The following is a 22,265-nucleotide window of genomic DNA, read 5'->3' as shown; positions in this document are numbered from 1 at the left end:
AAGATTTAAAGAACTCCAGTCGATGAGTGATATTAAATGTATCTATTTTTATCTTAAGTAAGCTTTTAGAGACAAACCATTTCTTCGGTGGTGTGTATTTTCAAAGTAGATATTTTTTGAAAATACAATCATAAATAATTAAGGTTATTAGGTATTTGCCTATATTATTATTTTTACATAATATTAGGTATAATACTGTGATAGTATTATGTACATATTATTTCAAAAACATTTTTTTCTACCAATACTAAATATTTTTAGGCCCTCAATCAATAAAATAATAAAATAATATATAAATAATTAATAAATGTTATCGTATTTGTTGAAGTTATTTAGTTTTCAAATACCTATCAGTTATTCGAAAAATGTTGTTTGTCACTGTATCTATACTAATAATGGCCACAGCTGCCGATATATTTCTTATAATATATAATAATACTAATAATTAAAAGAAAATATCTGATTTATAAAAAATTGTATTTAAGTTAAAACAATATTGTATATTGTATACTAACATATAGACCATAATATGTCCATATTCATTTGATATTAAAGTATAAATTATAATAAATAAATGTGGTTACTTTTTACAGCATAATATAATATAGTAGGTAGATTATAGTATGTATAATAGAAGTGTTATAATCAGGAAATTAATTAGAATGGTCCAACTGGAGAACATTAAACCGAATGAGAACAGGAGTTGGACACACTAAGGATAACATGAAGAAATGGGGACTACTTAAAAGGAACATCTACAACTTGTGAATGTGGGAAGGAACAGGCAATGAAACATATTATGCAATTTCCAATCTGTCCTTACTCATGCACACAATACGATGCTATAAATGCAAATTACAACGACAAAGACGTAGCTAGTTTTTGGACTGAAACCATATGAACCAGAAAACGACAATTTATTAGTTATCATTTATTTGACTTTGAATTATTTTAATCTGTTTATTTATTTTATTTATTTGTTTGTCTATTTTATATTTATATTTGCAGTTTTCGTTCATATGCATTCTTTGTCAGTTATATTATAATATAACTGACAAATAGATCTCATAATGTATTATAATATAATATAACTGACAAAGTATATTATGCATTTTATGTTTAAAGATTGTACCTACATAATGATGGGCCTGACACGAGAAAAAAATTAGTATGTCTACTAGTGTATGCTGTATGCCATTTGTATCTATACCTATAATAATATTATATGACGTGTATAATGTGTATATTAATAATTGTTATTTATTACATTATATAATATGTATAATATTATAAAATACGTAGAATACGTATTCTATTTTAATGATTTTAAGTTTAAATATTTATCAAATCAAATATGAAAACAGTACAAGTATTGAAGTATACAACAGACACAAACCATTAATCATTTTTGTTATGTCCACGTTTGGTATGTTTTTTTGTAAAGATAGGTTTTTATAAGGAGAGAGACGTAAGAGTAAGGGTCAGATTTTATTAATGCAATTAACTTATCACCTCAATGACTTCAAGACACTATTGTGTGCCTTATGTTGATATTATGATTATTCAATACTCATAATAGTCCATATGAAATGAATATACAATGTAATGTAGTACTTATATATACCTGCCTAGTTAATATAGTATCATTGCTATTGTAATATTGTATCATCGTAGTAAAGATACCTACTAAAAATGTTAAATGCAATACAAGCAAGGCTGGGCCAGTTAATGATTTTTTTTAACTCAGTTAAGTTAAGCTAATATGCCTCAATAACAAAAAGTTAAAAGTTAACTTAATTTTTTTCCAACCTAAAACTAAATTATAGACATAGTGTTTATACTGTATACAGTATTTCCATATAAGTTAAATTCAAATGATATAAATTTTTAACTTTAAACAATTCACGGTAAATATTTTTTAACATGAAAACAAAATAGTCTGAAATAGTGAAATGTAAAATTAAAAACAAAATAAATTAACTTAACATACTTCTTAAAATGAAAAATTAATTCGTTAATTTCACGTTAGTTAATAAATAAATTTAGTAAGTTAACAGTTAAGTTAATGAAAAGACAAAAGTAACTAGTTAAGTTAAAAAGTTAAAATAAAATTAACTTTTTAACTTAACTTTAACTTTTTAACTCGTTAATGCCCAGCCTTGAAAACAAGTTTAAATAAGCATGGGAAATCATCGTTATTTTAGGATGTGCCTTAAAATAAACTAATACAAATAACCTAATAAGATTATAGAGTTAGGTATAATTTATTAACTTAGGTGGTATATGTTAAATGTTATTATTTTATAAATGTTTACGATTCACCAATATTGTCATTCCATAGTATTGTAGTCTTGATTAAAAATTATACTTAGAAGTCAGAACGTATACGTTAGTTGGACATGGAGGCTAGCATGTCTTAACTATTAATTGAAACAGTGAAACTTCTAAACACCGGGCACAGTTGGTCATTAATCGTATGAATCCGGTTCATAATATTGAGCGTGTTCAGTGTTGTATAGTGTGTTTAAACACAAAATATAAACAAGGACCTAGCTGATTACAGTATTACACGTCATGTAAAAAGAAGTTTATAGAACAACTAGTATAAGATTATGACACGGATACAATCAAAGACAAATAAATTATTCTTCGTGAGGCTGCAGCAGGACAAGGAGTAGCTGGTCATCAACGGTCCAAAAGGTGTAACTGCGAAACTGGTTGTGATCGTAAAAATTAATGTGCTTGTCACATTTATAATAATATATTTTAAATTGTTACTGTTTTGAAGAAGGGACTGGATATTTTTTATGTATATTATTTTATTTCAAGCAACCGAATGTATTTTCTAATTAGATAAGTCTAGTCATTCTAATATATTATTATTGTTATGATAAAAATAACAATGCCTGGGACATACGCTATAGGCAAACTAATGTGCATAATGGTAAGAATGGCTGATTAATAATACCATCAGCGGATAAGACGTTGTGGTTTTCTTTACCGTGAATGTGAAATAGTTAAAAGAAAAGCTGCATCCCTGGATCAATTAATATACTTTCAACAAAAATATAAATACATTTAACAATACCTTTATTTTTATAATATAGGTAATACAATAATTGTCGATTTAGAATTATGTATAACTTTTGTTATTTTAACCTGTGAATTGTTGATTAATAAGTTGATTTTAGTCATATTTATATAAGGTGATAAACTGATAAATAATACCACAGAATTGTTTCGTTGCGTTAGTAACGTTTGTATATTATCATGAGCCTCCCTACAAAGTACAAACATTTTTGGTATTCTACATTGATTATTGTATTGATGACATAGTACATGATATTAATTATAATAACAGTAGTCAAAATATTAATGTTAATAAGAACATTCGTATCTAATAATAATAATCCGGGGCATATTTATATTATGTTTCTCACGTGTAGGCCTGTGGAAAATTGCCGCCCTAAATAACTATAATAATAACAATAGCAGAAAACGTATAAGAAAAACCTTAAACAATTTGGCGCTGTATAGACACGTGCCTATAGTGCCTGCATATAAATACGCCACTGATGATAATAATAATATTATAGTTAATGTCAACATAATAACGTCTATTATTTAGACCACAATACTTACAAAAGATTTTACCAAGGTTTTTATGCGCAACCAATATTAAAATTTTAAATCGAAAACTACATTTATTTAAATAAAATACAATAAGTCATAAACTGTAATATATAATTATAATAGCTACGTCCTACATTTTATTTTAACTATTGTTGTATTCCATCATTTTTAGATAACTGAAATACGTTTTTAATAACGAGAATAATTGATTATAAATAGTTCTATTATGCATAATATTATGACTATAAACATAAAAAATATTAATATAAAAACTATTAACTAAGTTAAGTACACATGTAGGTATGTAACGCGTAACAAAATTTAGTATTAGTTAGTACACTTTATCAGATAAAGCAAAATAGAAACTATAGGTTAAGCGATAATATTTTATTAATGATATGAGTAGACAATAATTTAATGTTGGTCCTTCAGGGGTGATTGCCTGATACGGTCACTGTGCCAATGTTGGACAAAACAGTAATAATGTGTTATATTTTAACTATTATTGTGTGTGCTTATTTGTGTAGGTACTTCTGAGTTTATCGGTGTAGACCACAAAATATTTATAATCAATGACTAAACGTTAGACTGTAACGTTTATAATTTTGGAACCTATGTTACAGGTACTTAAATAATAACATGTTTAAGTACCTACATAATTATTTTTATAGCAATTCAATAATTTAACAAACATTGTCTGATCGTTTTTAAAATACCTAGTATAGTCCTAGTTAATAATTCTACTAAACATGAACGAAATTTCAAATGTTTAAGCATGGTTACATACAATTATATGCATGTCACACGTTAAGTTATTTATGTTAGAAATATCAAAAAATCTCTGTCAATTTATACACACATATTACATATTTGTATATTATTCAATTAAATGCTACACAAGTAAAATAAAAAAAAAATAAATGGGCAAGTACGCTTTGCTGGTGTCGAGTTCATATTGTCGATCAGTAATAGTCACTATGAAATGGTCAATTTAACAATATCCATAATCAATGTACACGAAAAACAATCAGTCACTATCGTTATTAAGTATGTTTATTATATTGATATTATTATTATAGTAATATATTTTACAATATTAGTAGTACAGTAGCCAATAGGTGGAATTAATAGTTGCCCAAAAAAATGGCATTTATTATATATACCATATAACGGCGTGAATTTAATGAATATTTATATGTTTGTTATATAAATATATTACAGTTTAATTAATGTAAAATAATATTTATCTTCGTTTAAACATTTAATTTCATAAAATATTTAATTCAAATATGTATAAAACAAATTGTACTTATAAATTGTTTGGATTTTTATATTTTAGTAAGAACTATAAATTATGATAATTTAAAACAAAAAATACAGTTTTATAATTTATTTAAAAAAAAAAACACATCTTGGATTTTACACCGTTTTAAACATATGTTTTATTCATTTTAAATAATTAACAAAACGTTTAAAACAAATGTTTTAAATTTATGTTTTAAACATGCTTAAATCAAGTTGTTTAAAACATTGTATTTTAAACATAACAGCCTTGAGTCCAAGCCTAAAAATTTTAATGAACACTTTAAAATAAAAAAAATCTAAAAAAAATTCAACATTTTAAATGCTTACAGGTAAATAAATAATTAAAAACTACAAGTAATAAATATTTTGATAATTTCATTGAGTTCAAAAAATTAAAATTTATATAACAGTGAAATGTTTAAAAATTATAGGAATTATACTTATTTAATTACAACAAAAATAACTAATATTATTAGTATTAATATCCAATTTCGTAAAAATTTTAGCTTTTTATCGCTAATAAAAAATATTAGTAAAATTGTACTCAACTTTTTTTAATAATATTATTCTAAGCAATACGTATGTAGAACCTGGTAAAAAATTTAAAATTGCATTTTTAAATTTTAGGTATGAATATTTCAAATTTGATGAATATTTTTAATTACAAAATAATTTGAAATTTTTTGCAATTTACACGAATTTTATTTAAACGCTTGTATTGTGGATTTACGATCAATTTTTTTTAATATCTGCGGTTATTCTTTTGTAAATTAGATACAAGAAAATACAAGATTGATTTTGTCTAAAACAAGGTTTGTTAAAAATTTTTATTTTTTTGTTTTAATTTTCTACCAGAACATATTATATTGAAGTGTAAGATTGGAGCATTTTTTCTACTAGATATAAAAAAATGTCTCCAAACACAAAAAAAAAAACAAGTGCACATCATTATAAATTAAATATGTTCATTGGTCCACTCGGAATATAAAAATAAGTACCTTCTAATGATCATAAATGTATTAGGTTTTAATTTTAATTTATTTAAGTTATACTAAATTTATAATATACAAATATAAGTTCCGTTTTATATTTAAACATTAATAGTAAAACGGCTACTAAAATAAAAGGCTATAGGTATTAATGTATTATAATATAATATAATATCCACAATTATTGTATACTTAATAATAATATAATATATAGTATATTTATAATTACAAGTCCTCATGTATATCTTTTCAGAATCAACATTAGGCATTTGAGCACTAGTTATTACTTATTATTTATTATTGTTATTTGAAACAAAGGAAATCGCACTAGCTGCCACAATGAGTAAAAACGGAAAAGTATGCCTGTTCTATACAATTAGAACTTAATTGTTTATCGATAAGGGCGTGATATTCTATGGCACCAGTGTACAAAATTAATTTATGAGTCATCCATGGAAACTAAATATTATGGTGACCGCAGTCAAATGCAACTGCTAGGATGCCGTTTATGAGGGTTTAGTGGCTGCCACCGGACGACGAATAGTTGACAGTGATAGCAAGAGTTGCACTAATCACTGCGGTGATCGGCCACTAAAGAATGTTTTGGGCTACAGTTGCAGCCGCTTTTGGAGGATATATTAGTCTTTAAAGTTGACGGATGTGTTGAGCTGTGTTTGCACGTAGTCTGGGTGAAACAACAGCCGGTGCATCCTAAACCAGTCTGATTGTGTGCAGTGCACTGAAAAAAATAATATTAATTATGATATTTTAGTTTAATAAAATGTAGATTTAACAACGATATTTTTACTTTTAATAACTTTATAAGTAAATTCAAATAACTAGTACAAAAATTGCTAAAGTACGGAGTACCTATTAAACTAAAATTTGAATTTTGTGTATGTAAAAGTTAAATTTTTTTGGCATTTGATAATATTTCTAGTTGTGCATTATTGATATATTTACAAAATAAGTATCAATCTATAAAAAAAACTACTAAGAAGTGTACTACTAATATATTACATAGGTAATTTGTGGTAGGTACTATATATTATAAGGTATTACCTTTAATTAAAAAACTTATACTATTATAATATTATATGTTAAATAATAGAATTATTTATAATAAATATAATATATATAATCCAAACGCGTTAACCGTGACAAATTAAATGCCAGAGGACTTACCCCTTCTTAAGCCCCTTTAAACTTAAGCTCCAAAGATATTTAACGCAATTATTTGGGTTGTTTTGATCAAAATGTAATATTATACAGGCTTAAAATTATCCCCAATCGATTTACATGAAATTTATTCATTTAAGTAGGCTATTTATTTCCAGTAAAATAATGTATAGTTCCACAGTTATTGTCCTTGGAGTGCCTTCTTAAGTGATTAAACTGCACGTAAATCGATGTTCATTTTAGGTGATCTAGCAAGACAGTCAAACCAGGTTTTTGATTTTATACTTTTCACGTACAGTATAACACTGGTTATGCGACGGACCAAAAAGCATTAAATCCGCCGTATGAATATTGCATATTATTATACATAAAAAAAAAAAAATCCTTCCCATAGCCAGTTGGTACAGCTAGTAATATTATATTCAGAATAAATGATTTGTATTTTATTATAATGTATAGTATACCATACACTGTGTACTGAATACTATTGTTTAGCTTATTCCCATAGTCCCACAAAGTTTTTTTTTTTTTTTAATGATTACAGATATTAAGGAATTTGATATTCCATTAAAATAAATAAAATCGTGCTTCTTTTTGGAAGGTGTTAAAAACAAGATTTAGGAAAAATGTATGTAAAAAAAATGTACATTATATTCTTAATGATGCCGTTCTAAGTTCCTGCATTTAAATTAACTTTAAAATGTTTATTATTAACATTGTTTAAATTACAATAATATGTAAATTACAAAAAAAAAATGTCGGGAAAACAATTTAAGAAATAAAAATAACTTATATAAATATTTAACTCAACTTAATATAATATAATATATAAGTAGGTTCACCTTTTTTGCATAATAAAACAATGTGTTATCTAAGTATACTAGTAAATGTATTTAACATCTATGTCTACACTGATGCTTACCATTAATTAGCTAAGACTAGGATAGTCTAAATCATAGAAATAATAGTAATAGTAATGAGGAATGAGAGATCGCAGGTCGAATAACTCAGAAAGAGCTGTAAGCATAGCTCCTAAACCACTGGAAAGTCCAAGAATAATAATTGCATACATGTACAATTTGGATTTCCACGGCAGGCTCCTAAAAAATACAAATACAATTAACACGATTTTTCATAAAATGTTCTTACTGGAATTAACAAAAAAAGTTACTCTTAAAGTCTTAAGTCACTTTAATTTTTTTAAATCGTTTTAAATTCAAATTTTTTCTTAGTCAAAAGCCTTTGAATTTTATACAGTGTTCATAATTCCTCGTTAGTTGTTCTTATTGCAACAAAATATTTTTAAAATCCAGTTACTCTTTTTCTAAGCTTCTGAAATGTTCACAATCACGAAAATGTCCAAATTACGTTGTTATTTTAGTTATTCATGAGATTTTCAATTTAATATGTAACGCTTGAAAGTTTAAGAAAATATATAAGAAAAAATATAAGAAAAACTTCATAAGTTATTCTTAAAAATTTACCATAATTACCTATCTTAAATACAATTCATCATTTTTTTTATAAACAATTTAAGTTCAAATGTTGAGAAAATTAGATATTTTAACGAGAAATAACGAGTTTTTTTTAGATATTTACGTTACGAGTCTGTCAATTTATTTACGGGGGACGGAGTGGCCGAGCGGACTAAGGCGTCGGTTGCGACGCGCACCGTCTCCGGTTCGAACCTCGGTCACGGGCGACACTTCGAGTAGTCACGGTGTCTGGAGAGAGAGGCCGCCAGGGCATATCAGTTACCTACGGGTGCCCATTTTAAAATTGTGCCAAACACAAAAACGTGTTCCTCCAACCGTTCCCTACCGTCCCAAAAACTCTACAGTACCATCCTACCATCCGGCTAATGGCCTCATTTGCCAGGCTTAAGACCAATAAAAAAAAAAAAATAAAAAAAATGTATTTACATATACTAGATGTATCCATGTTTACTTATACTTTATGTCAGTATTGATTTATAAGCTAATAAAAATATTTAATAAAAATTCAATAAAAATATGTATATTTATAAGCTGACAGATCGTTTTCGCTCAGAATCGTTTTTAGTAAGCAATGATCTATCTTTCAATCAAATTGAACATTATTCATTACAGTGACGTTGTGATATTACTGAATAATGAGGGTAGAGTCGACCTCGGACCTACTGTATAAAAAAGTGGCTTATCCAGTTTTAAGAACAAAAACGGTAAATTAATTTAAAACACTGTATAAAATCTTCTTAAGTTACATGTCCGTTTATATCGATACTTCAGTTTAAATGTGTGATTATTTAATAGCTGTTGACCATTAAACAATGGTATGGTGACAATATATTGTTGGCTAGCGGTTATAGGATAATTGTATTGAATTAAAAATACCATGTACAATAAAATATACCTGTCAGGCCAAGTGGCGCTTTGCTGTGCACACAACCTCAAGTAGAATACCGACGGCAGCACAAAAGTGGCAAGTATAACAGTTGAACATCCGATCAGAGCAACTAAGTTAATGAAGTTGGGCATGCACTCGCCCACACCAATCATGGCAAGTAATAGGCATATGCGGACGAGGAACCGTTGAAAACCAAAACCTGAAAATAATATTGACATTTTGAGTGTGTGCTGATAAGCGGTGTTAGTAGGTATAGATTGGCTCACACCTTTATACAAACTAACTGAACAAAAATAACTGTTATCTCGTAAAAAACAAAATACGTATTCGATAATATTATATGGATATTATCGACTAAATAAATTCAACTTATCAAGGCAGGGTATTCGCAAGTTAAAAAGTTAAATTATTTTTAACTAAGATACATACCAAACGCATTTTGAGATATTTATAGACATTTGGCATTTGACATGTTGGATTTTTTTCTCTTTAAATGTCGATAAAATGTGTTCGCTTGGTCAAAAAATTAAAAAATGTAATACAAGATTCCTATGTTAGGTTGTCATAAGTTTTATAGCAGTTTTTTTTTAATAAGCATTTAAAATTCAAATGTTAACAACATTTATCAAAATCACGAAAATTGGCAAATAATTTTAAGTTCAAAAATTATAAATATTTTAATTTTATAGCGAAGAATTAAAAATTTAAAACAATGTTTTTTAAAAGCAGATCCATACTGTAACCAAAAAATCTAAAAAATATATAAATACAGTTTTTTAAAAATATTTTAATAGTTTATACTTAATCGAAATTTGATATTTAAAAGAAGAATAACAATCTTAGTTGTTTTATTATAATGACAGTGATGACACACAATGACATTTACAAATTAAAATGTTTTCGGAAAAAATGAATTAAATCTACTGTTTTACAAACAGTTAAATAAATTATTTTAATAGGAATAAGTACAATTAATATATCATTAAATGTACTTAGTACCTAATATAGGCTGACAGACCGTCTTCGTTCAGAACCGTTTTTCGTGTGCAATAATTTATAAATTTGACACAAAGTACATATATTACAGTGACTTATACTGCTCAATGACGAGACATACTCGACACCAACTGTACAGCAGAGCGGTTACCTACTTCCCCCCGTTTTTTTCTATTTAACATGTGTAATTACAAGTTGTTACAATGAAAAGTAACTTATAACTTTAAGGTAAACTCTCATTATTCGTATACTAACTTAACTTAACGAGTTTTAACTGGGTTATATCGTTTTCAAGCCCTGATAAAATCACCGCTAGGAAAAGGGGTTGAAATGCGGTGGGCCGTGATGAATATTATAATGACACGTATTTTATAGTTTTAATACGGCGTAATAAATTATGATTTAACAACAATAATTTATATAAGTGCTTACCGTGTGTTGAGCTAAAGAACGATTCCACTTGTTCAGTCACCGGTTTAGCCATGATGACGAATCCTAAAACTAAATGTCCCGCCATCAAAACAATCGCTGCGCACGATAGCCACGAGTCACCGAGGGACATGAGGATGTTTGGATTAATTGTATGACCATATACGATGTATCCTCCAACAACAACTGACCCGAACAGAATAGTCAAAACTGGAACATGGATAAAAATAAAAAAATGAATAACCAAACACACACAGAATAGTATATACTTTGTTTAATCAGTCATGTTTGGCGCAACAAATACCAATACGTATATATATAGGTCTAGTATATATAGTTTATTATACCTATGTCAAACAGTTCTTCGGGAGCTGATGTGAGCCACGTTTATAGAGATATAGATTCATCGAAATGGGAGATAAATCTAAACTCACCCATTTACAACAATTTGTATCATCACATATTTTATTGATACGTAAAACATCATAAAGCAATTTATAAACATGTGAATTTATTTCAATGTTATACTGATACCTATATTACCTACGTTTTAGCTATACATTAAGATATTGTAGAAAAATAATAATATTACAGAGGCGTGTGTTTAAAAAATAGCATGTACAAAGCACGGTTTACAGATAATTTTTCCAGCACTATGTTGATCCGATGATAGCCCTGTCTAAAAATTGCCAGAGTACTTATCGGTTATCGTTCATTCGTGCCTACCTATGCGATTATTCGGTAAACTATATATTCTGTTATTGTGGTTTCTAACAGGTAGTCAACACTGTTTTATATAATTTTAAGAACATTTTGTAATATATACAAGACAATATTGAATATAGTATAAGTAGGCCTGCCCAATAGAAAAAGCAATGTACTTATGACTGCCAAGTTCCAACAAACCAATTCCTTGTAACGTGAATTTCACCTCAAAAATTTGTGATTTTTGCATAGAGTATTGACCATAATATTTTATCGAAGATACAATTATGAAGGTCACAAATCCAAATTATATTTAGAAAACAGATTTTATTTTAGAAAATAAAGTAGAATGTTGTACCTATAAAAAAAGTTAATACCTACCTAACATAGTGTTAATAACAGAATAGTTTACCAGAAAATCGTAAAGACTATATGGGTGTTACGATAACCGAGTACCTTTGCCAGAGCAATCCTAATACACGTTTATGTGTAGGTACCCCAAAATCGTTTGCAAGTATCTATCCATGTCAAGTCTTCCAACCACAGCTATTTGCTCCACCAAAAATACGATAACATTTTTTAATAATAATAACCACAGTTATACTCACTGATAAATGAGGTTACCACGCTGTGCGAAAACTCGTCGCGTTTGAACATCTGAAAATTTATCACTGGGAATGATGCCGCTCCACCGTAAGAGAATAGTATTGATCCAAAGGACAAGAAAAATTGGTTGGCTGGCACACTTTTTTGTTGGTCAGTCGCCGAGCCTTCTTGTATACGTTCGTCCAGCAGCATTTGCATTATGATGAAGTAACTGGATGTCATTGTCGTGAGCAACGCACCGGTGGCAACAATGCTGTTCAAGACAAAAACAAATCACACGATCAACAATCATAATTTATTTATATTTTAACATTCATCGTACAGTCAATATAATATACAGATACATTATAACTGTCAGCTGTATACTAGTGCGTTTAATATCACCCATGTCTGCGATATCCCCGATATTGGTACTTAACTAAAGGCGGGCAAGTTAATAACAACAATTTAATTGAGTTATTTCAACGCCTACAGCTACAACGTTAAATTTAAAGTTAAGAGTAACAAAAAAATAATACATTTAACTTTACAATCTTAGAGTTTATACGGAGAGTAATATTAATTTAGTTAAAAAAGTTAGTACATTTGTTTTAATTAGGTACCACCTGAGTTACAAAGGTTTTATGAAACTTAACCATTGTATGATGTGGTAATTGTATACCTAATAGATATGTATTATGTATAGTATATACTATAATATGTACAGTATGACAGTTATAAGATGTACATGTTAACCTTATCGCTAAAATGCACATGTATTAGTATATTTTTTTACTATTATAGAAGCATAAAGGAGCTTACCAATAATCTTTAGGAGATTCCAAAAACATCAGTGAACTTAAGGACACTGAAAAAACAAATAGCCAAGTGGAAAATTCCACTTCCGGATGTGAGCCCAAAAACAATTTCTGGGCTGACTGGGCAATCAACATTAAATATACGGTTGCGGACCCGAACAGTGTAATACTGATACATGCTCTTGTGGCATAGCTAAAAACGACGCTAATAAGTTATAATAATTATTCATGTATAATGTCTCCATTTTTTGGTAAAAGTTATTAGTTATAATCAAGGCTGTGCAAGTTAATGATTTTTTTTTAATTCAGTTAAGTTAAGTTAATATGCACCAATCACAAAAAGTTAAAAGTTTAAAGTTGATTTAACTATAGGTTAACTCGGTTAAGTTAAAAAATAATAATTTTTTTTTTACAACGCTACCGTACTTAATTTTTTTTCAACTCATAACTAAATTATAGACTATAGTGTTTATAGGTACTTTATACAGTATTTCCAAATAAGTTAGATTCGAATGATATACATTTTTAACTTTAAACAATTCACGGTAAATATTTTTTGACATGAAAATGAAATTGACTGAAATAGTGAAATATAATAAAATAAGAAACAAAATAAATTAACTTAACTTAGGTACTTCATAAAATGAAAAATTAATTCGTTAATTTTACGTTAATTAAAAAAGAAATTTAGTAAGTTAACAGTTAAGTTAATTAAAAGCCGAAAGTAACTAGTTAAGTTAAAAGTTAAATAAAATTAACTCCGTTAATGACCAGCCTTGGTGATAATATTGTGATTATAGTTGTGTGAGTAACTATATCGTCGAAGAATTATATATACGACCCTGCAGCCGGGAACGACGACTTTCGCATATTCGAATATTTATATATTGAAACCAAACATTCCATTCACGAGAATATACAAATTAATTCAATGTACCACCGCAGTGGGTATTACTAATAGTGAAATAAAATTCAACTCTGGTAACATAATACATAAATATATATAATTTAACACTTACATTACAATGACTTACTCAATTACGAGGTACACTCGACACCTACTGTACAGTAACTGTACAGCAGAGCAATATATTTTAATTATGCATTTATTCGAAAGACGTCGTTCATCAGCTGTACATCGCAGTTTATAAGGCGATAACCTATTATTACTATTGGCGATTGTGAATACTAATATATAAATACCTAGTCCGTCTTCCCACAGCGTGCATCGCAATCGTTGGATATGGATCTGGTATCGGGTAGATACGGTACTGGGTATATCTCTCCTCGAGAATTAGCCAACAGGTACCGAGACAACAAGCACTGTAAGCTGTTGCAATTCCAAAAGTTACCAATAAAACAAATCCAATCCATCCTGAAAACAGTGAACACAGGTCATAATAATCCATCGGGTCATAACGAGTATCTATAGTATCTACGTCTATGTAAAAATCGTGCTGGTTTTTATAGACACCACCGCTCTTAGGTGGAACGGGGAGGGGGGGTTAATCATTAATGAATAACTAAGTTAACTTGTATTTGAAAAAAAAAACTATTGAATTACGATAATAATAGACACTAATTGTTGCACTAGCATCGGTGTATAGTAAATTAACGAAGGTTATACGCATTATATAGATTTGACCTGGAGTTTTGAATAACCGCCTTCTCGGTTTCCCATCGATAGGTACTTATATATAATATAATATAGTAATGTAATAATAAAACTATTGCAGAAAACAAAATTTAAAAATGTATTGCCTACTAGTATTCAAAAGTCTCAAAATGTACTAACATATACAAATATACTTCCAATAATATGGTACCTAAGTATTTCAGTATTATATACCTAATAATGTAATGTAAACGTACAAACTTAATAATATTATGTTATAGTTATACCATAAAAAGTAGAGGTACCGAAAAAATATTTATGGGCTTGTCAATAGAATGGCGTATTTTTTCGTAGCAAAGTTTAAATATATATAGGTAATAGGTAAATGTATTAAATTGTACCATTACTTTCAAACTATCGTTCTAAATAATAACAATAAAATTGTAGATTATGAAACGTATTGTAGTGAATTGTACAATTATTACTATTAGAGACTTACCTAGGTTAACTACTGCCCATGGAGCGGCGAGCATTCCGATTCCGGCCATTTCACCTGATATGAACACAACAGCGATACCGGTGATAAAACCACTAAAAGAGTAAGTATCATCAGTACGTGCAAGCATTCCCTGAAAAATTTATAAAATTAAAATTTACTTTTCATTTTAATACAATTAATTTGTGGGCGTATAGGTAATAATTTTGATCAGGGGTTTCCAGTGGGGTCATTTGGGCATTTGACCCCCCCCCCCTCCTTGTCATTAGCGGGCCGCTGGCGGGCCGGGTATGGGCTAGTTTTGGGCCTTCATATAGTAGCTAATAGGTAATATATATTTAAGTGTCCCTCTATATTATATTATGTATTAATTATTTAGTCATTGTTATCTCTCAAAAAAATGGGTGAGATATATTTTATGCCTATGAAAGTAACCATGATACTAACTATAGTAACTAGTAAGTATAATATTATGTAAGAAAGCTATTTGTATTGAGATAAAAATTCAATTGTAGTGTAATGTAATGTAATTGTTAGCGAGCGGTTTTTTTAAAGTTTTATTATGGGCTGGTCAAATATTTTGCCCAACCCTCTCAAAAACGGAAATGAGGCCACTGAATTTCAGTATTTTTCAGGAATGTGAGCTTTGAAACAAGTAATTTTCAAAATTTAACTGGGCTGTTCAACATGTATATAATATTATGTATAAATAAATGTAGATGAGTAAATTTACTATACTCTCCTTTCTTTTTATAATCCTAATACTAATTGCTATTATTATTCATATCGACCAATGTACTTCTCAATTAGCTAGTAATAACTGAAATAATTAAAAGCTCATATAAGCAGCAATCAATACACCCCACCAGCAGGCCGGTAAGAAATATTATAATATATATAATATAACAGAGAATATATAAAAAAAAAATATGTATATATACTTTAAAACTAATATTCATATTATATGAAAATACATAATATTATATAAGACAAATATTATGTCGGCGTATTGGACCATTAATGGAAATCCAATTATCAATACTTATAAGTTGGTCGTGTCATCGCACCCCCTCCTCCCTCAAAAAATTTAAAAAACGATTTTTATACATTAGAAAAGTGTACAGTATATTTCGTAAAGAATTATTTTTAATAGTTGTCAAATAAAAAATCTACTAACAAAATTATTCACGATTTTCACGTGATGTTAAATAAAATAATATTATTGTACTATTATTATTTATAGAATTAATTCTTATTTTGTTAATAAATTATGTCCTTATGAGTATGTAGGTACAAGGTACCTACAATAATATAAGTAATATTGTACTATCATATTATTATTGTATATATTATTATTAATTGATATAATGAACATGAAATAGTATTTTTTCACTAGCTAATTTATTATAATCTAGATAGAACCTTTTGGTTTTATAACTATAGTATTAGCATTTAGGTACATATAATATATATATTAATATATTACGGATCCTTGATACAGCTATTTTATTTCTATTAACTGTTTGATAAATTGTATGTTGAAAAACAAAAAAATGTTATACAATATTATTAATATCTAGCACCTATGTACAATTTAATAAGGGAGTGTGGAAGCCCAACGGGTTGGATTAAATCGTTTTGCAGCCCCCCCCCCCCCCCCAAATTTAAAACTCAATTTGCACCTATATTTTTACCTATGGCCTATATATTATACAACTTGAAATATCTACCTGTAGTTATTAATTTTAAAATTACAAAAAATAAACGAAATTTGTCATTTTTAAAACTTGTTTTGAGAAAAAATTCTCGTTGTTCCATAAAAATATAAAAAGACACATCATTGTAAAACCATTATGTCATTTACCGTGCCACTCATAATCTAAAATGTTGCTATATCACATATTTAGCTTAGGTAAAAACAAAAACAAGAATATAATAAAAGTTACCAATCAAAATGTTTGTGTCTTATCAAAAATCTTAATCGACGATAATATAAGGAAATATTGAAAATGATAATTATAACTTATAATAATCTTATAGTAACTTTCCAAAACTACATTTTAGAAATAAGACAATATGTTATCGGCTGTGTCATCCATACAATGGGTGGACATCGAAAATTAAGAAATAAACGAATCAAAACGAAGAAAACATCTGCGCGCTGTGAAATGAAACCACGGTAAAAAAAATAAACATATTATTATAACAATTATAATTTATAATAATGTCTAATAAATAAAATTAAAATAGGTACCAATTATTATAATAAACCACCTAAAATAAATAATAATTAATAATAACAATTAATATCAGGTAATACAGTTATAGATGAATATAAAATATTATGCGAACAGGACTAAACAACGCGTGTGAATAACTCGTCTCTTCCGTGTTCATAAAATACGACTTATTACAATGACAAACGCACGAAGCGGTGAAATATTATAATTTATAACTTACAAGTTTATATCGAATAATAGAGCGCGGATCTAACACTAAAAACAGGCCAAATATGCACTAAAAAATTATCAAAATCATTTATTTCTATGAAATCATTATAATCATAAACATTGATTATTAACAAATAAATAATATCAATGGCCAGAGATCTTTCGATGTTTTCCTATTTTATTATCGTGGTTATCTACACTAAATAACCGTGCTGAAAATGATGTGCTTAACCTTTCGGCAGCTAAAAAGATAGGTAGGTACCATTAAATTTATCGTAACTGCGGGACATATTATCCAGGATATCCGCGTAGGTATATACGTGCATATATCGACTTGTTTATATTTTCAATATTAAGCAAAAAATATTGAACCAAAATTCAAATAATAATTATCTTTTTCAATATCATTTATTTTTAAGTTATCTTAATATTTCTAGAAAACCACAACAGTTTTCAATGAAAGACGAGTAAAATAAATCCATAAAAAATCATAAAGTGGAAAACTAAAAAAAACCTTTGTATTTTCAATGTCAACGAAACAATATATCATGATGTGCATTTTACTTATAGCGTACTATACGATAAAATATCAGAACAGAAATTATCCGCGCCCTATAGCGATAAGCGTTTTCTTATAGGTAACTAAGTATAATTTTGTAGTGATATATAATATCGCATGCAAAAAAGTATAATATTATATTTCTAATAATTTACCCCGTTTTGCCGTAAAGCAGCCATTGGGCCGATTTCATGTTGCAGCGGTCCGTTATAATTGTAGTCGTTTGTCGCCGGGATTGGGCCCGGGACTGCCACCGCGGTGGTCACGATCGCCGGCGGCGAAGATACCACGACCGCGGTTGGCGCGTCCATGTCGTTGATCGAGCCCGGGTTGCATGTGGGACACGCCGGGTCGTAGTTCGAGTCGCCGACTCGCGGTATGCCGTGCACCAGGTGTCCGCGTATCTGAAAACCCCGCTGTTGCCCTTCCTCGTCCATCGCTGGCTGTCGGCTGTCTCCTAAGTCTGTGTATATCATAGTTGTCCGTCAATAACTTGACTGCATTCGATCCGCTGCAAGTAACAGATGACAGTGTGCAATGTGCATCCACGCGGCTGGAGTCTCGACGACGGAATGCCGAATGATTGTCCTGGCTCGTGCGAGTGTTGGTTAAATATTGCCGCCGAAGGGTCCCGGCCGCGGGAAACCTGATGTGGCGGGGAGACGACGCCGTCCGTTCTCATTGGTCCGACTACGCGTACTATTGCTTTGGTGGTGGTGGCAAGCGGCGGGTGTGAATGCCCGACGAAGAACACACGATTATAATATTATTATTATTATTATTATTATTACTATTATGATTTTTGTTGTTGTTATTGTTATTGTTGTTGTTGTTGTTGTTGATATTGTTGTTTTAAGCTATATACGATGAACGTTTTGAAGACTCGGCGGCTGCCGCTGTGGCGCTGTCTCTGTTACTAGTATAAGTTGTTATAGGTACCTACATGGACGGACGCACGCGCATCGCCGGTTGATGACGCCGCGACTGTAGTACGCATTTTTGATTTTCCACTCGCACGTGTTTTTTGTCGTCCTCTCACTTCTTTTCGACCATCCTCTTGCCCCTCATCCACGGCACACGCTACACGCACTACGCACATACGCACTACGTACATTACCACGCACTACGCACACTCGCTATACGCCGGTTACCGCTCTCGCTCAGCCGCACATCACTATACCGCCGAGGTCTCGCTCTTTCGCCCTTTAACACTCCCCGCGCCCGGCCCCGTCGCAAGACATCGACACGCTGATATCGGCGGCCACCATCTCCTCCACTTCCGCCGCCAGCGACACGAAAACGGCGGCCACCACGACTCTCGCGGCGCGCACATAATAATATTATTACGGACGGCGGCCTACACATTTCTTTCGGCGGCGGTGCACGCGCGTTATAATATTGTACGCCGAAATCAAACCGTCTTGATGTAATATTACTATGGTACAATAATTATATTCGACGCCTGAAAAGTTGATGATTATTGCGCCGTCCGGATTGGCGTGTGCATCTCTATACAAATAATGCCTATAATATTATAATAAAATAATATTTTTAATATTGTGATAAGGTGTTGCCGAGTAGATAAATTTATTTTGGCTATTTTACGAAAATATTTGTTTGTTTTCAGTATAAGCACCTACGAGTTACGACCTACCTACTAAAAATAATAATTTTGTACGCGCGTTGTATGAAAATATGTTTTCGATCGTTTGAAAATCTGATCAAAAGTACCTACTCATTAATAGTATTTAATAAAAAAATTAAAAACATCAAACAAATTTCGGAATTTAAAAAACTAATGTATACTAACGCGCTAACGCATGTGTTATACGCAATTATATTGTACTTACCCACTAATTTTTTTACTAATAATTATTGATTTTTGGAGAAACCACGAGAAGAATTATTACTTGTATATTTCTTTCCTCTTAACTATCCGATAAGAAAAGATCCGTGATATCCCTGCTGGTGTTAATTGTGCATAACGTGGAAATCAAATAAAGCCGAAAATTGATTGCAGTTAAAAAATCAATAGGTATACATAATGTCGTATATTGTATTGAAGTCTTTCGTAAACTATGAAAATGTTTGTTGTGTAGTAGGTCATAATTAATAAATAATTAGTATACTACATAAACAACATATTTTTTCATTATTTATGTTAACAATATTCAATATTGTGTATTCGATTTTGTAATATTATTGTCGAACGTCTCATGTTGATTTTTAATTTATTACAATAATGATTCAAGAGGATATTAGCACGCTAATTGTTTTCTCTCTCCTACACACGCACAACATACCAAATTTATGTTCAGCAGAACTAACACTGTGTCGCTACATTAATAATATAAGAGTGAATTCACCTATTATCAAACTTTAAGTTAAGAACATTACCAAAATCACTATACGTTGGCTATTTTATGATATTTTAATTTGTATGTAAGTTATGATGGTGAATATATTTATTACAATTTAAAAATATTTATAAATTGCATACAAATTAAAATATCGTTAAAAAAACGAACATAGCGAGACAGGTAATGTTCTTAACTTAAAGTTTGATAATTTTTGAATTTACACTAACACTGAAAGTAACGACACAGGGTTGGTTCTGCTAAACGTGAATTTGATATGTTGCGCATGGGTCAGAGAGAGAAAACAAATGTTGCTCTGACATCGTCTTAAGACGTAAGCTTTTGATTTAAAAATGTATTCTATAACATTATACAGCTGACACCAAATGTATATCACTTCATAAATTGCATGTCCTTTAAGAATAATGTTCTAATAGAAAGTTATAAGAAAGGTCAACGTCGTCGACCTATATAATATCAAACGAAATATGGTTAATTAGAATTAACCGTTGAATGATTATAATATAGTATGAGAAAACAATGATAAGACTTCACCATTCCTATTTAAATTTAAAATTATAATACATTAATACTAAGTATACAAATATAATTGGCAAGAAATATTTTTTTAGATAAGTATGCACGTACACATCGATCATGTTAATAGAAAAACAGTTTACCGGTACCTCTAGCCATATAATATAATATATATATTATTTTTTAATATCAAACTAATAAATTACATTTAAAATGTTTAAATATTATTTAAATTAATAATACATTAATATCTATTTTATCTTTTGGGGCTTGAATACTTTTGGTGGGATAAATTAGCGAAATACTTCAATTTTTGGGTATCTAGTTGGTATTTAGAATACTTTTTTAACACTTTTCGAAAGTATTTTATATAATATTCTGGATACTTTATCTATAAGTTTTTAGGTATTCCTTAAAAAAAATTGTAATTTTGTAAGGTGTTTATTATTTTTTTGTGTTCTGTGATATGTTATGGATATTTTAACATATTTAAATGAACCAATGTAGTAATAAACCTTGAAGTAGGTATTTTAAGTATTATAATATTTATTATAATTACTTATAAAAGATATTCTTATCATATACTTTGCTCGGTACCAAAACGGTTATAAGCGTAATATGTATAATATAAATACTTGTAAAGTGATTCAATTATGTGTCTACACTCATTATTTCGAAAAGTCTCAACTGTTTTGAAATTATTTTTAGTTAAATGCTTAAATGCTAAGATATAATTTTATATGTAGTTATAACTCAATTACTACTCGTTTGAAATTCAATTTAAATGTGCTGGAGTGCAACAAAAAATATTTTACTTAGGATATTAAATTTAAAATGTTTATTGAAAGAAAACATCCAAAAATGTAAAAATATTACGATAAAAAAATTGTAAAAATACTTTTTTCAAAAATTGCTATGTCATCATAGTATGTAAAAATAATTAAATCTTTTAGGAATATTAAATGAAGACAATTAAATAGATAACCTTGTATACATGACGTCATACTCAATGTTAAATTTTGTGAAATTTGAAAAAGCTTAAGAACATTTATGTAAACTCTGTGTATGCCGTATACGTAGTAACTAGTGATAGTTAGCGACCAATTTTATTTATGGCTTGTGAGGGTATACTTGGAGAATTGTTCACCATAGTTTACAGTGTATTTGCAGTATCACCTAATATGTCCGAGCGTTTAACCAGTAACCAGCACCCACCAAAATTAAATT

At 29.2% G+C, this 22,265-nt stretch overlaps 1 protein-coding gene across 2 annotated transcripts; it reads right to left on the bottom strand.

Annotated features, from left to right (window-relative positions):
• Positions 1–5,533: 5,533 nt before the first annotated feature.
• On the bottom strand, positions 5,534–19,171 carry LOC132935636 (uncharacterized). 2 transcript variants are annotated; one of them, XM_061002227.1, is made up of 9 exons: positions 18,300–19,171; positions 15,139–15,268; positions 14,228–14,399; positions 13,029–13,229; positions 12,230–12,480; positions 10,920–11,126; positions 9,498–9,690; positions 8,029–8,206; positions 5,534–6,666 (listed from the first exon to the last, which is right to left on the bottom strand). In XM_061002227.1, the coding sequence occupies exons 1-8, from the start codon at positions 18,618–18,620 to the stop codon at positions 8,035–8,037; spliced, it is 1,647 nt and encodes a 548-aa protein (XP_060858210.1). In that variant the 5' UTR covers positions 18,621–19,171; the 3' UTR covers positions 5,534–6,666; positions 8,029–8,034. The 2 variants fall into 2 exon arrangements, with proteins under 2 accessions (XP_060858210.1, XP_060858212.1); XM_061002229.1 differs by having other exon boundaries at positions 13,029–13,217; positions 18,300–19,140.
• Positions 19,172–22,265: the final 3,094 nt, after the last annotated feature.

Source organism: Metopolophium dirhodum, chromosome 1 (genome assembly GCF_019925205.1).
Source record: "Metopolophium dirhodum isolate CAU chromosome 1, ASM1992520v1, whole genome shotgun sequence".
NCBI classification, from domain to species: Eukaryota; Metazoa; Arthropoda; class Insecta; order Hemiptera; family Aphididae; genus Metopolophium; species Metopolophium dirhodum.
The sequence above is the reverse complement of the archived record's forward strand: the minus strand, read 5'-3'. Positions and strand labels throughout refer to the sequence as shown.

What these genes read in the sequence shown, in the direction of transcription:
- LOC132935636 (XM_061002227.1), bottom strand. Translation starts at nt 18,620, where the DNA reads ATGATATACACAGACTTAGGAGACAGCCGACAGCCAGCGATGGACGAG. An exon ending in GCTGTGGGAAGACGGACTAG is followed by an intron (nt 13,230 to 14,227) that starts GTATTTATATAT and finishes ATAACTTATTAG; the next exon opens with CGTCGTTTTTAGCTATGCCA. An exon ending in AGCGCCACTTGGCCTGACAG is followed by an intron (nt 8,207 to 9,497) that starts GTATATTTTATT and finishes TGTATTTTTTAG; the next exon opens with GAGCCTGCCGTGGAAATCCA.